Raw genomic sequence first — 17,441 nt, forward strand, 5'->3', positions numbered from 1 at the left:
TTGTGACTGAAACCACTTCTTTCGTTATCTCCATGCTATCTAGTTATTTTGTTTCATAGAATTTGAGAGCTCAGAAGTCATATCTTTCAACCTTCTTGTCTTTCATAAAAGGAAAGGAGAATGGAGACCCAGAGAAATGAAAAGACTTGTCCAAGACCCCGCTGCTTTCTTGTGTTAAAACCTAGACCCTCTTTGCTCTGAATTTTGAGCCCTCCCACCTTCTCGAGAAATTGACTCCCTGTCTTCCATCCCCTCTCTCCTACATCCTCAGTCTTTCCTCCTCCACCATCACGCCCAGACAAACATGGTCTAGGCTCTCCCTCTGTAACCCCTTAACCGACAGACTTCTTAGGAGAACTGTCTGCGTATCTTAGCTTCACCCCTCACCTCCCATCCACCCATCAACTCAGTGAAGTTTGACATTTTCTACACCACATGCTAAAACCGCTAGTCCAGGTCACCAACAATTTCATGTTGCCAAATCCAGTGGACCCTTGTCATCCTCACCTTGCTCAACCTTTGAGGAGCGTTTGGCTGAGCTGAGCCACTCCCTGTCCTGAGACACTCTCGGCTCTTGGCTTTCATAACCCCACACTCCCCTGGGTGTCTCCCCACTCTCTGATTCCTCCTCTTCAGTTCCCCTTTGTCAGCACCCTGAAAATGTTGGGGCACCCAAGGTTCCCTCTCTTCCTCTCTCTACAAGTGATCTCACCTGTGTCCATAGCCTTAAATGTCAGCCAGATGCTCATGGCTCCCTAGTACGTACCAGTTCTGAGCTTCTGACTTGTATCTACAGCCGCATATCCACCGCAGTGTATTAGACACTCAACAAATTATTTGTGGGACCAAGAAAGTAGTCATTCAATTAACCAAGGAATCTCACAAGTATCTCAAGCTTAAATATCTAAAAATATTAACATTCCTCCTCAAACGTTTTTATCTCTTAGAAAATGATGCCCCAATCTTCCATGTTGCTCAAGTCAGAAGCACAGGTCATACTTGGTTCCTCATTTTCTTCCTGCCTCACATCTCATCCATCAACAAATACGGTCATTTATGCCTCCAAAATATGTGCCCAAATGTCCCCTTTTTTCCTACTGCTGCCACACTTGTCCAAATCTTTGTCATCATCTCTCCCCCAGCTTTTACCAGACCATTTTCACTAATCTTCTCCCTTCTACGCTTGTCGTCTCTTCCACTTACTCTCCTCGCTGCAGCCTGAATAATCTTTTTCAAATGAATATCGCATCACGTGACTTTTCTTCTAATAAATACAGCACTCCCTCTTTTAGGCACCATGTGGTCCTGTATCATCTGACCCTTCCTCCTTCTCACGTCATTTCATGCCAGGTTCTCTCCCACCCTCCAGGCTCCAGAAACCCCAGCCTTTCAGTTCTTCAATCATCTCGTGATGTTCTAGCTTAGGGCCATCACACATACTCTTCCCTCTGCCCCAAATGGCCAGTTTTTCCCAATACCCATTCTCCCCTTCCTCTACAAGCATGCTGCCCAACAGATCTCTCTGCCATGATCAAAATAATCTATCATCTGCACTGTCCAATAAAGTAGCAATTAGTCACATGTGGCTACTGACCATTTGAAACGTGGCTAGTGCAACTGAGATAATAATTTTTAAATTACCATTAATTAATTAAAATTTAAATAGCCACATGCTGCTAGTGGCTACTGTGTTGGATGGGGCAGTATAACAGAATGGTATGCTGGGCACATGGCCCTCCAGCTAAAGACTTTATTTCCCAGGTTCCTTTGAAGTGGGGTCTGGCACCATCTTGGATCTGGCCAGTGGAATGAAGACGTGATGTGTGCAGTGCAGTCACTCTCCCCTTTCCCATGCCCCTTTCTACTGGCTGGAATGAGGGTGTATGATGACCATGGAGATGTAGGTGACGCCCTAGGAATGGCTGAGCAACAATACAGAAGGAGCCTGGGTCTCCTGTACCATGGAGCCACTTACACTCTGACCATTCCACAAAAGAGAAATAAACTTCTTTCTTGTTTCAGCCACTGTTATTTGGATATTTCTGTCAATATGTGCTTAACCATTATTCACCCCATGCCATCTAAGAAACAGCCATGCGCTGTTCATCTCTATACCCACGCCATGTTCGTCTCCTTCATAGAACTTACTGTAATGTAGAGTTATAAATGTGTTTGTCTGTTGATTGTCTGTCTTTCCCACTGGACTTCAAGACAGTAGGAATCATACTTGTTTTGTTCACCACTGTGTCCCAGGCTTGGCACTTAGAAAATGTTCATTAAAATTTAGCTGCATTTTGAAATGAACGCAGAGCTCCAGCCACCATAAAACTATTCCTTTAAACTGAACATCACAGTTATTAAGTCAAATCCACATAAAATAGCTTGCCATGGAACAATTCTTTAATCCAGCGTTTTTAGGAATTTTATATTAGTTTTACCTTATTCCCTATAAATTCCTATAACTGATAGGCACAGGGGTTAAAAACACAGGTGTTGGAAAAGACATTCATGGGACTGCTCAGTACTGAGCCCATTACTATGCTTTGTTCTTTCTTTAGATGAACGAAATTTTTACAGCAAACTCTCCTAAAATGGTGCACAGGCCCTGAGGTCACAGTATATTAGCCCGCAGTGATAACCCTAGTCTGTTTTTCTCTTCCCTCCTGTTACCTGTCGGGGCGATGGTGTCGGCCTTCCTGCTCTCCCGGTCTCCCTTCTGTGCCCACACGTGGACCGTGTACTCCACGCCCGGCCTCAGGCCCGTCAGGACGGTGCTGCGCTGCTCCTTGCCCACCAGGACCTCCCTGGCGTCTCCATCCGCAGAGGTGTAGCGCACCATGTACCTGTCGATGACTGCCTGCACCGGGTCCCAGGAGACGGTGGCCGTGTCCTCTGTCACCTGGTCTGTCACCAGGTTTTGGGGGCTGTCAATGTCTGAAAGAAAAAATGCTGATCAACATGCATTACTAACAGGCCACAGAGTGCAGAGACTCATGGCCGTTTTGCTTGGGCTGGCACCCCTTCACGTGTTGTGGCTTTTCCATCTTGCATGCTCTGTGTCATGGACACACACCTTCTCTCCCCAGATAGACTTTGACTCCTCAAGAAGAACGCACAGTAGACCAAGTAGACTATTACATCTACTAACAGTTCAGCAAAACAAATTTCTTTATTCATTTCATAAGCATACATCAAACATCCACTCTGTACAAGTCAAGAACTGGCAATGTGCAGGGTCCTGTTGAGAAGACGTGGTCCCTGCTCACAAGCAGCTAATAATTTTGTTTCTAGCATCATGTCAATATAGGCCTCCCATTTCATACAAGAAGATGCTAACTGCCAGATGCAAGTGTAAGCTCCCAGAGGAGGAGGGCTGTATTCTATTCCCCTCGGGGCTCCCACTGCCTAGTAGAGAAACGGGCATGTGGAAAATGCTCAGTACACATTGTTAAATGAATCAACAAAGTTAAAACCCAGTTTTAATATCCTTTAGCATATCATAGGTTCACTGGCAATGCTGGCTTACTCGTTGAATCACTGTACAGAAATAGAGTCATATGTCAAAATACAGTCATATATCTCTTTCTCAATAAGATAAGAATATAACATAGAAGTTCTCCTTATTCTCAAAACCAGAATAATCATATGACTTATTTACAGTAAAGCAAACCACATACATCTACTTGCTCTAGTAGATGTAAAGTCTACTTTTTTAAACTTGAACTTTGAACATATTTGTATTAACATTTGACTTTCATCTCCTGTTACCAATCACAAACTCAATAGGAGACCCTCAACACTGCCCACAACAAAAGATTCATGCTCTCAGAGGAGCAGTGTGGCTGGACATGACCATCCAGCCAGGCCAAACTTGTAGCTTGGAGACTGTCAGGTGGACATGACTTGTAAGGATGCCAGTTAAATGGAAGTAAGGGATGGTGTGTGCAGCCTATTACGAAGGAACACCAACCTGCTCTTCCATAAATCATCAGTTCTGCCAGTGTCAGAACAGGAAAACAAAACTTGACCATCCACAGGCTTAGCACAACAGGGCTAACACTCCCAAAGAATGATGCTCTGTTACCTGTCGGGGCCGTGGTGTCGGCCTTCCTGCTCTCCCGGTCTCCCTTCTGGGCCCACACGTGGACCGTGTACTCCACGCCCGGCCTCAGGCCCGTCAGGACGGTGCTGCGCTGCTCCTTGCCCACCGGGACCTCCCTGGTGTCTCCATCAGCAGAGGTGTAGCGCACCATGTACCTGTCGATGACGGCCTGCACCGGGTCCCAGGAGACGGTGGCCGTGTCCTCTGTCACCTGGTCGGTCACCAGGTTTTTAGGGCTGTCAATGTCTGAAAGGAAAAGTGCACTATTAGCAAGCAGCGAAGAGTGAGACCATGTTGCTTGGGGTGAGGCAGTCTGCATTCTTATGCTTTCCCCATCTCCTCTGTGGATATTCAGTTGTTTCATGAACATAGACCTTCTCCCTACAGCTGGACTCTTCGGTGTTCAGGGAGGCAGCACAGAACAGTAGAATGAGCACTAGGTCCTGAGTCAGTAGAGCTGCGTTCTAGTCCCAGCCCGGAGCAGAGGGGCAGCAGCAGAGGGGCAGAAGGAGCCCTGGGCTGGAGTCAGCAGACCAAGGATCTCGGCCCAGCTCCACCATCAGCCAGGGGCGGCCCTGAACAACTCTGTCTCCTCTGACTGGGCCCCCGTTCCTCACTTGTAAAATGTGGGCCTTGCCAAATGGATTTTAAGGCGCCATAAGATTCTGTGACTATTCCACAAGTCTGACACCATGAATCAGGCGCTAACTTTGGGACTTATAGAAATCATTCACTTCTCTGCCTTTGAGGTTTCTCAACTGTAAAATGGAGATATTGATTCCTGATCTAGCCACGTCAACAAATTCCTCTGAGTACCAACTAAATGAGGAATATAATTCTCATTCATTGTTGGTAGGACTATAAAATAGTGCCACCTCTCTGGAAACAATTTGGCAGCTCCTCAAAAGTTAAACATCGAATTACCATATGACCCCACAATTCCACTCCTAGGTGGATTGCCGAAAGAAGTGAAAACATATGTCCACACAAAAATTTGTACACAAATGCTCATAAATATCATTATTCACAACAACCAAAAATGGAAACAGTCCAAATGCTCATCCACTGACAAATGGAAAAACAAAATGTATTATATCCAATAATGGAATATTATTCAGCAATAAAATGAGGCATGGATACAAGCTACAACATGGATGAACCTTGAAAATATTATGCTTAGTGAATGAAGCCAGTCACAAAAGGCCACATGTTACAAGAATCTATTTATATGAAATGTCCTGAATAAGGAAATCTCTAGAGACAGAAGCTAGTAGTTTCCTAAGGCTGGAGGAAGCAAGGATGGGGAATGACTGCTGATGGGTAGGGGGTTTGGTTTTGAGGGTGATGAAAATATTCTGAAGCAGACAGTGGTGATGGTGGTACAATTCTGAATATACCAAAAACCACTGAATCATACACTTTAAAAGGGTGAAATTTTATAGTACATAAATTGTAACTTAATAAGTCTGTGCTTTAAAAACAAGGAAACATAAATGAAAGAGCTTTAAAAATTATGAACTGTTATTGTACAAAAGTGCAACCTTAAGATCCTCAGAACGGAGCACACAGCACTCAAAAGAGGCCTGACTGACCCACTGAGAAAGCAATAGCACTTCTTTGCTCCAAAGAGTCGACAGCAGAAGCCATTTCCCTGAAGAGCTTAGCTCACAAATCCTAACATACGTGGTTTCTTTATATTTCTTCCATTTCAAGAAGAAATATTTAATGAGTGACCACAAAGGAAATACACAACTGGAAGAACAGTGGGTGGATAAAACAAATCACCATTTATCTTTAGAAGATCAAGTACGAGGCCGAATATGAGCTCCTTATTTTGATATAACGTGTAAAAAGGAAGTGAGGGGTAGTGTGTGGTTTAACACAAGTCTGCCATCCTGCTCTTCCATAAATCATCAACTGCCAATGTCACCGCAGGAAAACAAAACTCGACCAGCCATAGACTTAGCATGACAGGAACAACACTCCCAAAGAACGATGCTCCGTTACCTGTCGGGGCCGTGGTGTCGGCCTTCCTGCTCTCCCGGTCTCCCTTCTGGGCCCACACGTGGACCGTGTACTCCACGCCCGGCCTCAGGCCCGTCAGGACGGTGCTGCGCTGCTCCTTGCCCACCGGGACCTCCCTGGTGTCTCCATCAGCAGAGGTGTAGCGCACCATGTACCTGTCGATGACTGCCTGCACCGGGTCCCAGGAGACGGTGGCCATGTCCTCTGTCACCTGGTCGGTCACCAGATTTTGGGGGCTGTCAATGTCTGAAAGGAAAATGATAATGAATAAACAGTATTAACAGAGTGAGACTTTGTGGCCATGTTGCTTGGGGTGAGGCAGTTTCCCATTCTCACGGTTTTCCTATCTCAGGTGCCAATTTTCAGTTGTTCCGTGGGTGTGGACCTCTTTCCACATCTGGAATTCATGGGTTTTCAAGAATAAGTAGCAGACCCAAAGTCAGAAGAGCTGTGGCCTTAGCTTCTTCATCTGTAAACCTGGGCTTCAGGTTGGACGGACTCTAAGGTTGCTTCAAGCCCTCATGGTCCACGAGTGCATCTCATTTCATAAATTACTAACTCGTTTTGTGAACTTGGGCAAGTCAATGGACTTCTCTGCATTGGCAACATGGGGTTGTTAATAGTTATTGTACACATCTCTCTGGGTGGCTCCAAAAACCAAGAGAAAAAATATCATCTAAAAAAGGGGCCTTGAAAATATTACAGTATTACAGTGTTTACAGAAAAAAGGCAGCTGGAGATAATATCTGTGTATCTCCCACAGAGTTGTGGGGGGCATTCTGTGACTTAATAACACATCCCTGGTGACAGTTTCTGGCACAGAGTGAATGTCCAATGACCATAAGCTACTTTAAATGCTATCAGTTTGTTGATATTTTATGAGTGTTCAAGATTATGTTCCTCCATACCACACACAGAGAAGGTGTTCAGGAATGTATTCACCAAGAAAATAACAGAGCTTCTTTGTTCCAAGTACAGGCAGATCGCATCTTACTGTGCTTCACTTTACTGTGCTTTTTACAAATTGAAGGTTTGTGGCAACCTTGCGCCCAGCAAGTCTACCAGGGTCACTTTTCCAACAGCATGTGCTCACTTCGTGTCTCTGTGTCACATTTTGGTAATTCCTGCCATATTTCAAACTTTTCCACTGCTCTTCTGTTTGTTACAGCGATCTGTGGTCAGTGATCTTTGATGTTACTACAGTTCGCTGGAGGCTTCTGTGATGGTTAGCATTTTTTAGCACTAAAGTGTTTTTTAATTATGGCATCTACATTTGTTAGACAACGCTATTGCACGTTTAATAGGCTACAGTGCAGCGTAAACATGTCTTTGATATACACTGGGAAACAAAAAATTCACGTGACTTTACTGTGACATTCACTTCATCGTGGTGGTCCGGAGACAAACCGGCAACATCTCCAAGCTACGCCTGTAGCTCACTGCAAAAGCCATTTGCCTAAAGCCTTTGCTCCTAGGTCCTGTCACATAGGTGCAATGGCATGTTCAAGTGGGACTATTCCTACCTGGGCTTAGGCTGCGACCCCAAGAAAACTGGTACCTACATTCCAACCTGAGGAACCTACAGCCAAAGTGGGACCAACAGTTTTGTGGCCCTTGACCGACCAACCCTCTCCAGACTATGAAAGAGGTTGGAAAGCGCAAAGAGGTGGGACTTCAAGAGTGGACTTCTCTGGGGAGAGTTACACTGTGAGTCCCACGGGTGAGATCCAAGCCTCGAACAAGCAGTTGCAGTGGGATCCCTTACAGAGCTGCTTAGGTACACTCTAGGGTCATGGTTCCCAACCAGGGGCCATCAGTGTGCGAGGGGGAGGCTCCCGGCTTCTAATGGGTAGAGGCCAGGGACGCGGCTAAACAACCTTCAATGTGCGAGACAGACCCCTGCAACAAAGAATTAGCCAGCCCACAATATCAACAGCGCCACGGTTGAGAAACCCTGCCCAAAGACTGGGGAGCACCATGGGCTGGTGTCTGACACGTACCCAAAATATCTGAGAGGAGACTAAACGGTGGGCAGCTCTGCTGCAGAGACCAGAGGCTGCAGCCCCGCAGAACATCTGGCTGCACAGACAAAGGACATGTGTTTGTGTTCCCCAGGTCCAGGTGTGGGCCAAGGACAGGAGAGCCCATCTGGGATTGTTTTAGAAGCTGCCCAAGAGGATCACCCAGAGGGGTGAGGTGACCCCCGCCCCCAACAGAAGGGCACTGGAGTGCACCTCGAGATGTGTGGGCCGAGGTAGGGGAGCAGGTGCCCAGCAGGAGAGGTGCACGTGCCCACGGGATCACCACCGAGAAAGATCTGCGTGAAAGAGGACAGGGGAGGTGTCTCTGAAGAACCAGGGAAGCGCTCCCTGAGGAAGAAGGCGGTTTTAACGCTTGCAGCCCCATGACAGTCCCAAGCCAGCTGTGACTGTTGCCCTCAAGCAAAAGCCCTCCCTCTCCTCCTCCTGACCCCTTACTGCCTTTGCTCCCAGCTGCACCAAACATCAGCGCGTCAGAAGCTGCAGTGAGCACGCCGGAAGGACAGCGCTTGAAGAATAGAAGGGAAGTCCAAGAGGAGCCGAGGCGGCAAAGGGCCCAAGCTGACGGAGAGGAGAGGTTTAAGTTTAAACGAAGGATGTACAATGACACGGATGCAGACATCTTAATCACTAACACGATACACGCTGGGGGCTGAAAGTGATGAGATAGTTGCTTATTTTCAGTTAATGAAACACTGATATTATTTCTGCCTAAAACGTTCATCCAAAGGTCAGAAACAAAAATAAGCCCCATGGAAAGGGTTTAAACAAGTGAAGAGAGCAAAGCAGCTGCTTTTGGATCAACTGTCCCTCAGCGTGATAACTCCTTGTGCTTTCTTCATATTTATTCCTTCCCAACCTGAAGCATTTAGGTGTTCGTAACAAAGAAGGTGCACGGGCAGAGAACGAAGGACAATAAGCAATCATCTCAATGTTTAAAGATGAAACTTAGATCTTTAACCAAACAGGAAAAGCTATGCATTCTGGGAGCAGCCACTCCATGGACGTGAGGGGTACACAGCTTACCATGCAACGACACCAGCCTGCTCATCCTTTAACTTCCCTTTCAGCCAAGGTCAGAGCAGGAAAATAAACCTAGACAGACCATGAGCTTAGCAGTGACACAATGACGATGCTCCGTTACCTGTCGGGGCCGTGGTGTCGGCCTTCCTGCTCTCCCGGTCTCCCTTCTGGGCCCACACGTGGACCGTGTACTCCACGCCCGGCCTCAGGCCCGTCAGGACGGTGCTGCGCTGCTCCTTGCCCACCGGGACCTCCCTGGTGTCTCCATCAGCAGAGGTGTAGCGCACCATGTACCTGTCGATGACGGCCTGCACCGGGTCCCAGGAGACGGTGGCCGTGTCCTCTGTCACCTGGTCGGTCACCAGGTTTTGGGGGCTGTCAATTTCTTTAAGAAAATGTTTGGGAAAGCCTAAGTTTTGGGGCTGTGTAAGAGATGCCCCCCACCCCATCAGCATGCCATTCATCTTGCAGAGCCCTCCCAGCATGAGGCAATGGTATTCCCATTCCCAGTCGAGGTGGGAGCTGAGGGGAAAAGTAGCCCCTGGTTCTCCTTTTCTAAAGAATACTCATTATAAACTTGACATATGTTCTTGGCTTTCAGCTCCCTAAAATGTGGGGGAGACGTCTTCGTAGGAACATCAACGGCCCATCAAAATAATCCATTAGGCATCTGCCATGACTTCAGGGTATCTAATCTATCATTTTATCTAAAGCTACTTCCTTAGCAATCATTCTGTAAGTATTACCACAAGCATTGCAATGACCAGATCCTAACAGTGTCTTTGCTGAGTCTGGTAAAAACATGGGCATCACCCAGCTTTACTTGGGTCTTCTAGTCGGTTGAGTGACTCCGTGAGCGGCTATCGCCATCGGGGAAAAGCAACACGTGGAGGTCACCACTAGAACTCACTGTCTTTTCTGAACTTTAAGACTTTCTTTGCAAAGTTTCTCAGTTCAAGTCACATCTTTTGGTACCATGTACACCCAAATCCACACCCTTAAAATTCAATTCCTATTGACCATCCTTTTCCTGTTACCTGTCGGGGCCGTGGTGTCGGCCTTCCTGCTCTCCCGGTCTCCCTTCTGGGCCCACACGTGGACCGTGTACTCCACGCCCGGCCTCAGGCCCGTCAGGACGGTGCTGCGCTGCTCCTTGCCCACCGGGACCTCCCTGGTGTCTCCATCAGCAGAGGTGTAGCGCACCATGTACCTGTCGATGACGGCCTGCACCGGGTCCCAGGAGACGGTGGCCGTGTCCTCTGTCACCTGGTCGGTCACCAGGTTTTGGGGGCTGTCAATTTCTTTAAGAGAGATGAAAGAGTGTGGCATTTATCAACTCTCTAATTAGTGAGAGCCCAACACAAAAACAACCCAAATGATGACCTCAACAAATTTCAGAGTCTGTTACATGCCAATGATTGGGATGCTTTAAGGGCTTAATTAAGCAAATGGTCTGAAATTTCCAAGACTGAGCTATTTGCATTTAATAAGAATGGGTTTTCAGACAAAGCCAAGACAAAGTCTCAACTCTATAAACTTTTTCCACAAATTGCCTTTGGTTAAAAAGAATTAGTCTGCATTTACAAATTCCTCCTCCACCCTGGATTTATATATTATACTCTTTCAGTTTCTGACTCCTTGTACCTGAAAGCAATTATACTTCAATAAATCTTTGCATCAGCTCTAATATTTTCCTTAAGAAGAAAAATATCCCAGAAGCAGGAGCTGTCAGTTTTTTCCATATAAAACATTATGTCTGAGGCCAGAGAACCGGGAGACTTTTTAAATGATGATATTTAAGGTCTAGGCTGATAAAAATAATTCTACATGTAGAATCTGCATGGGTTTCTATGCAGCTAAACTAGGTTAAAACCAGGCCTCCACTGTTTCCTGGTTGCCAACTTTGGACAAACTGTATAATTTAAGTTTTGTCTCCTCATCTCTACAAAGAAGGAAATAACAGTACTTACTTCTTGGTTACGGCGCATAGTAAATGCTTAGATATGAGCTCTTTGCTGTTACCAATGTCATCTGAAGTATGAAATACCACTTTCTCCTCAAAATGTAAACACTTAAACAGTCAAAAATCCAAGGAACTGGGCGCAATGATTAGCATGCCTTTATTATACTGTTTCGAAAACCACCTCCTTAAAAGGCTGAGCCTTCTGTGACAGCGGCTGCATTCAGAAGCCGGGCACCACCACCTGCCACGCTCGGCCAGGCCAGCGTGGTGGGATACATGTAGCCGAGCGGGACCTTGCCAGAAGGAGCACGGAGCGCAGGACGCACCAGACAGCGGACATGTAAGGACAAGCAGCGTGTCTGGGATTCTGAGCAGGCTTCAGTGCTCCAGCCTCATCCTTCCCTACTCCGCCCCTCTCACAGCCGGTCCACCACAAGCACCACAAAGGATGACATACATCATTAAGTGCATATGAAGACACAACAGAGAACCAGCCTGTCATATCCCCACACCTCAGGCCTTGGCAGATGCTGCTCCCACGGCTAACACCCACCCATCCATCCTTCCAGGCCCCGTTCAGGCGCCCCCTCCTTCTGCGGGCTGCCATGACCCCTCCCATCCCAGTCTGTGGTAGGTGCCCTTTTTCCAGGTTCCCATAGTTCCAGGGTTATTTGTTTGCTCTAGAACACAGCTCTCTGCACTTTATCTTTTTCACCTGTCTTCCCTACCTGGGGGATTGTGAACGCCGTATGAGCACAATGTGTCCTTTATCTCTATAGCCCCAAAGCCTAGCTCTGTGCCTGACACCCTCAGCAATGCCACATACCAGTGCTTCCCCAGGACCGGGGCTAATTACTCACACCACCCCTGCCTGCAAGAGGAGAAGGCTCTTCTCTGTTCCCACCTCCACTGTCTCCAAAAGGCTGACCCACATGCTCTTTCTTCTCACAACACTCAAAATCCCAGTAAATGGAAGGCCATGTCCAATATAAACCAGGAGATGGCAAGCTACAGCCCATGGGCCAAGCCTGACCCACTGACTATTTTTATAAATCAGGTTGTGCAGGAGCACAGCCATGCTAGTTCATTCACACGTTGTCTACGTCTGCTCTCTCGTTTCAGCGGCAGAGTTGAGTAGTTGTAACAGACTGTTCAGCACCCAGAGCCAAAAACATCTGCTCTCTGGCTTTTTACAGAAGGTTTTCTGACCTTGACTTTAAACAATCTAGATCTCACCATCCTTACTGTCACCTTCTCCTTCCCCTGGAGATGACAAGGCCCACCTGGACCCAGGAGGTTATGTGTATGAACCACGAACTGTTTCTGTGGACTCAATGTTTGTCCCCACCCCCAGCCCCCCACAAATTCATATTTTGAAGCCCTAACCACCATTGTGATGGTTTTTGGAGGTGGGACCGGTGGGAGGTAATTAAGTTTAGATGAGATCATGAGGTTAGGGCCCACACGATGGGGTTAGCGCCTTCCTAAGAAGGATAGGCCAGAGCGTCCTCTCTCTGCCATGTCAGGAAGAAGGCGGCTGTCTGTAAGCCAAGAAGAGGGCTCTCACCAGGAACCGAATCAGCTGGCACCCAGATTGTGGAACTTTCCAGGCTCCAGAACTGCGGGAAATAAATTTCTGGTGTTTAAGCCACCTAGTGGATAGTATTTTGCTATAGCAGCCCCAGCTAAGACACATTTTAAGGAAGAAGCATGACTATCGACTACGTATGTATATATGTATGTGTGCATGTATTTATGTATTGTGTATGTATGTGTGTGTGTATGTGTGTATGTATGCATGTATGTGTGTGCGTGTTTGTGTGTGTGTGTGTATGCAGCACTCTCTATGTCAGGCACTTACCCAAATTAATTCATGTAACCCTCATGATGTAGATACCCATACGCCCCATTTTACAGACAAGAATTTGAGGAACAGAAGTGAAGGAACTCACCCAGTTAGTAAACGGTAGAGCTGGGATTAAAACCTGGACAGTTAAGCTTCTGAAATCATATTCCTAACTAATTATGTATTCTCAGAGGGTCTCTGCATGAAGTGACTGTAAAAGACAGAACCCAATGAATAAGCAAATCCCTTTCTATGATTCCTGTCAAGTGTTTGGAACCTCGGCGGTCTCCAGGATTAGGCTTCTCTGAGCTCAAGAATAGTGCCAGGGGAGGGTTTCAGCAGCAATGCCTGGGATGTGGCCCAGTGTAGTCTCAGGACACCTGCAGGCCCAAGTCGAGCAGAACAACTGTATGGCATGTGAGCTGTCACAGTTTCTGAAAGCTTAAAGTCAGAATCGGTGCGTTCGGTAAATGTTGACTCAGGAGGCAAACCATTTCCATGGTCTGAAAGAGAGCTCCAGATTATATGCAAAGTGCCTGTACCATCGCTGCAAACTGAGATAAGCATTCAAATTCACGGTCAGCCAAATGTTTTGAGTTTTAACATCCAAAAAAATGAAAATTAGAAAGTGTTACTCTACTCCGAGGGAGCTGCCTCTGGAATTCCAACCCGAACAAGCATGACCTTCTGTATCCAATAAAAAGGATGTCTCTTTTGCTTGAGGTTAAAGGGGAAAAAATTTATAATTATTAAACTTGAAATTGCTTTTGCCACGTCCTCTCCCACACCTGCAAGCGTTGATGCTAGGTGGGCATTCGCTTCCTGATTCAAAAATCAACCATCTCCTGGCCATGAGGAAATCTGCTTATTTAGAGATGGGAGAGAGTAGAAAAAGATAAGAACCCCACTCTTCTGTTACCTGTGAGAGCCTTGGTGTCCGCCTTCTTGCTCTCCCGGTTGCCCCTCTCAGCCCACACGTAGACCTCATACGCCTCTCCCGGCTGCAGGCCCGTCAGCACGGTGCTGCTCTGCTCCCTGGGGACTGCGGTGTCCTTGCTCTCCCCGTCAGCAGAGACGTAGCGCACCACGTACTTATCAATGATGGCCCGGACTGGGTCCCAGGAGACCACCGCCGTGTCTTCCGTCACTCGATCAGTGACCACATTGGTTGGACTATCAATTTCTTCATAAAAATATTCAAGAAAGAAAAATTAGAGAAGACACCTGGCTGGCCGAGATCACAGATGTTTCAAGATCTAGTTCATCTGGATGGCCTGGTTTCATAGTCTGTGCAATGCAGGAGGCTCTCTCCATCACCCGTGACAGGTGGACAATGGGCCTCTGCTGGAACCCTAAGGTGGGAAAGGCCCTCCTGATGGAATTCCATTTTTATTTACTTATTTTTAATTCTTTTTTTTTTAATTCTTATTTTTTTAATTTTTATTTGGGGGAGTTTTTTTGGAGGGGGGAGGTAACTAGGTTTATTTATTTATTATTTATTTTAACGGCAATACTGTGGATTGAATCCAGGACCTTGTGCATGCTAAGCATGCACTCTACCACTGAGCTATACCTCCCCCTCGGACGTTCAATTTTAGATCACTGAGCACATTAGAGAAAACTTCTCCAAGGGTGACCACTTGAAGGACAATTCCTTCAAGTTTGTGTGCCATCACTAGGCAAATAGGAGACGATCCAGCAAGTATTCAAGAATAATTACCATTTTCCTTCCTAATTCTCCTCTAATCAAAACAGTTCCACCTCTCTAATTTATCCATCCACTTATAAGTTAAAAGGTATTATATAAAGTATATCATATTACATTATAAACTTTTATTATCAACTTCCCAACTTCCAACTTACAGTTTCTAGACCTAGCACTTCCATCTAGACATGCTCCTGTCTTTCCCCTTTCAGAGAAAAATTCCCCAAACTCAGTTCATTCATTCAACAATTCATTGAGCACCCATTTTATGCCACGGAATGTAATGGCGCACGGGAGTCACCAATTAACGAAACAGTCAGAAACCCCTGCTCACGCACAGTTTATATTCCAGAAGGACCAACCCAGAACAACATGCCCTCTACATCCCTGACACTTTACATCCCAATAATATATCCTCAGTCCACAGTCCCGGAAAAACCCGAAGTTTTTTTCACACATGTCCCTGTTAACCCAGGGGTTGTCAACCTTTGTCAACACCGGACACCTATCAAGTACCACCTCCAGAGGGTTTACTTCAGAAGATCTCAAATACATCCTCACAGCTCTGTTTAAAAAACAAATGCACAAAACTCCGCAGGTGATTCCGAAGCACACCAAAGGTTAAGAACTTCCATGTTAAGCCACCTCTTTCCCATGCCGATAATACACGCCCTGGACCCACCATTTATCCTCATTATATTTTGTCTTATGGATTCCATTTATAATTTAGCCTTTCATCCAACATGCCCACTTTCCTTTCCAGCTTATTATCATTTGCAAACGTAATAAGTAAGTTTTCTGAGTACAACCACCCAGGTCACTGATACAGACGCTTGCCCTGAGAACCCTCCTTACACATAGATCAGTATCCTTTTTGGTAAAGACATGGAAAACAGCCTCTTACTCCCAGAAATCTAAGCATTGTTCTTCTTCCCCATGTGCTCTGGTTCTCTTGGCCAAGTTTTCCAGCAAAGAAGTTACAACATTATATAGCTGCATTCCTTAACATCAACTGCAGTGCACCTTTCTTGAGCACAGTGGCTGTGTGTGCCCCTTGTGTACAAGGAAGTGAAATATGTTCCATCACCAGAGACAGTGCATATTTTATTTAATAAATCAACTGACATTTATTGACTATGTATTAAGTGCCAGGTGCTTTCCACTCATAGTGATGACATAAGGCATTTATCAGATTCTCCATGTACTAGTTTGGAAAAATAATCATGGTTATCATTTTTAGATCACTAGTTACACGCCAGGCTCACAGAGATTCAATAATCTGCCCAAGTTAACTCAGATAGTAAAATGTAGCCACTGACTTATTCTTTAAACAATCATTGAGTGCCTACTTGGAGTTGAGGACTCAGCAGTGTTATGAGTTAAATTGTGCCCCTTCCACCAAAAAGATATATCTGAGTGTTAACCCCTAGTACCTCAAAATGTGACCTTATTTAGAAACAGGATATTTCTAGAGGTAAGTTAAAATGAGGTCATTAGGGTGGTCCTGATCCAATATGACTGCTGTCCTTATAAAAGGGGGAAATCTGGATACTGAGACAAACACAAAGGGAAGACAAGATGAAGACACACAGGGGATTGCAATGCTTCATCTATGAGGCAAAGGATGCCGAGGACTGCCGACGAACACCAGACGCCAGAAGAGACAAGGAAGGATTCTCCCCAGAACCGTCAGAGAGAGTGTGGCCCTGCTGACACCTTGATTTCAGACTTCTAGCCTCCACCACCGGGAGACAATCAATTCCTGTTTTAAGCCACCCAGTTTCTGGTACTTGGTTACAGCAGCCCTAGGAAACTAATAAAAGCAATGAAGAGAATAAAGACTCTCTAACGTGGCGCTCACATTCTCCTGGAGGAGTCAGACACTAAGCAAGTGGTGATGGAATTAGGAAGTTCAACAGGGCAAGGTAAAGGATTTAGAAAATGATGAGCAAAAGATATTTGTGATTTTAGAAAGAAGGTCAGGAAAGATCTGTGTTAGTGAGAAGATAATATTTGAGCAAAGACCTAAATGAATAAGGCAGCTGGCCGTGTACCACCTGGGGAACCTCATTCCAGGCAGAGGGAACAGCAAGTTCAAAGGCCCTGTTCCACGTACGCAGGAACAGAAGGAGGCCAGTGCATCTGGACAGAGTAAGTGAGGGGGGTTGAGTGGCTGGAGGTGAGGCCAGTGAGGTGAGGGGGCTGGTGGACGGCTTTGAAATTCACAGTAGTGACTTGGCTTTTGCACTGAATGAGATGAGAAGCTTCTGGGGCATTTGTACAGAAGAATGGCTTGATCTGACTCGTGCTATAAAAGGATCCCTCTGGCTACTGGAGAGAGCACGGACTGTAGCAGGTCAGGAGCAGAGGTCACCAAGGACGCCACTACAGGAGTTTGCATGTGAGATGACGGGAAGGTGGACAACTGTGGCAGATGGAAGTCACAAGAAAGGATGGACTGGGGAGATTTCAAAGATAAAGCTGCCAGAATCCACTGATGAATTCGATGTGGGATATAATGACTTGTTGGTTTGGGTCTTGAGCAATTTGCACAAAAGGGTGACCACTTACAGAGATGGGAGGTCTGAGGGAGGACAGAGCTTGCAGTAGAGGCCGGGGAGAGGAATGGGTCCAAGAGTTTGCTTTTGGACATGTTAAGGGGTAGAGCCAAGATGTGAACCCAGCTGTATCTACTGAGGATCACACATTTCCACTTCACACCACTATGGGCTGAGCGG

The 17,441-nt window shown here is 46.3% G+C and overlaps 1 protein-coding gene across 4 annotated transcripts in view; it reads right to left on the reverse strand.

Annotated features, from left to right (window-relative positions):
* Nucleotides 1–17,441, reverse strand: part of TNN (tenascin N) — a 59,242-nt gene that overhangs the window by 18,872 nt on the left and 22,929 nt on the right. The window contains exons 7-12 of one of the 4 annotated variants that reach the window (XM_032463685.1): nt 13,918–14,181; nt 10,227–10,490; nt 9,311–9,574; nt 6,110–6,373; nt 4,085–4,348; nt 2,671–2,934 (exon numbers count right to left, since the gene is read on the reverse strand). In XM_032463685.1, the coding sequence (XP_032319576.1) occupies nt 2,671–2,934; nt 4,085–4,348; nt 6,110–6,373; nt 9,311–9,574; nt 10,227–10,490; nt 13,918–14,181 (1,584 nt within the window). The remainder of the gene's footprint in view (nt 1–2,670; nt 2,935–4,084; nt 4,349–6,109; nt 6,374–9,310; nt 9,575–10,226; nt 10,491–13,917; nt 14,182–17,441) is intronic. The other 3 variants (XM_032463687.1, XM_032463686.1, XM_032463688.1) reach the window with 3 other exon arrangements.

Source organism: Camelus ferus, chromosome 21 (genome assembly GCF_009834535.1).
Source record: "Camelus ferus isolate YT-003-E chromosome 21, BCGSAC_Cfer_1.0, whole genome shotgun sequence".
Lineage (NCBI taxonomy): Eukaryota > Metazoa > Chordata > Mammalia > Artiodactyla > Camelidae > Camelus > Camelus ferus.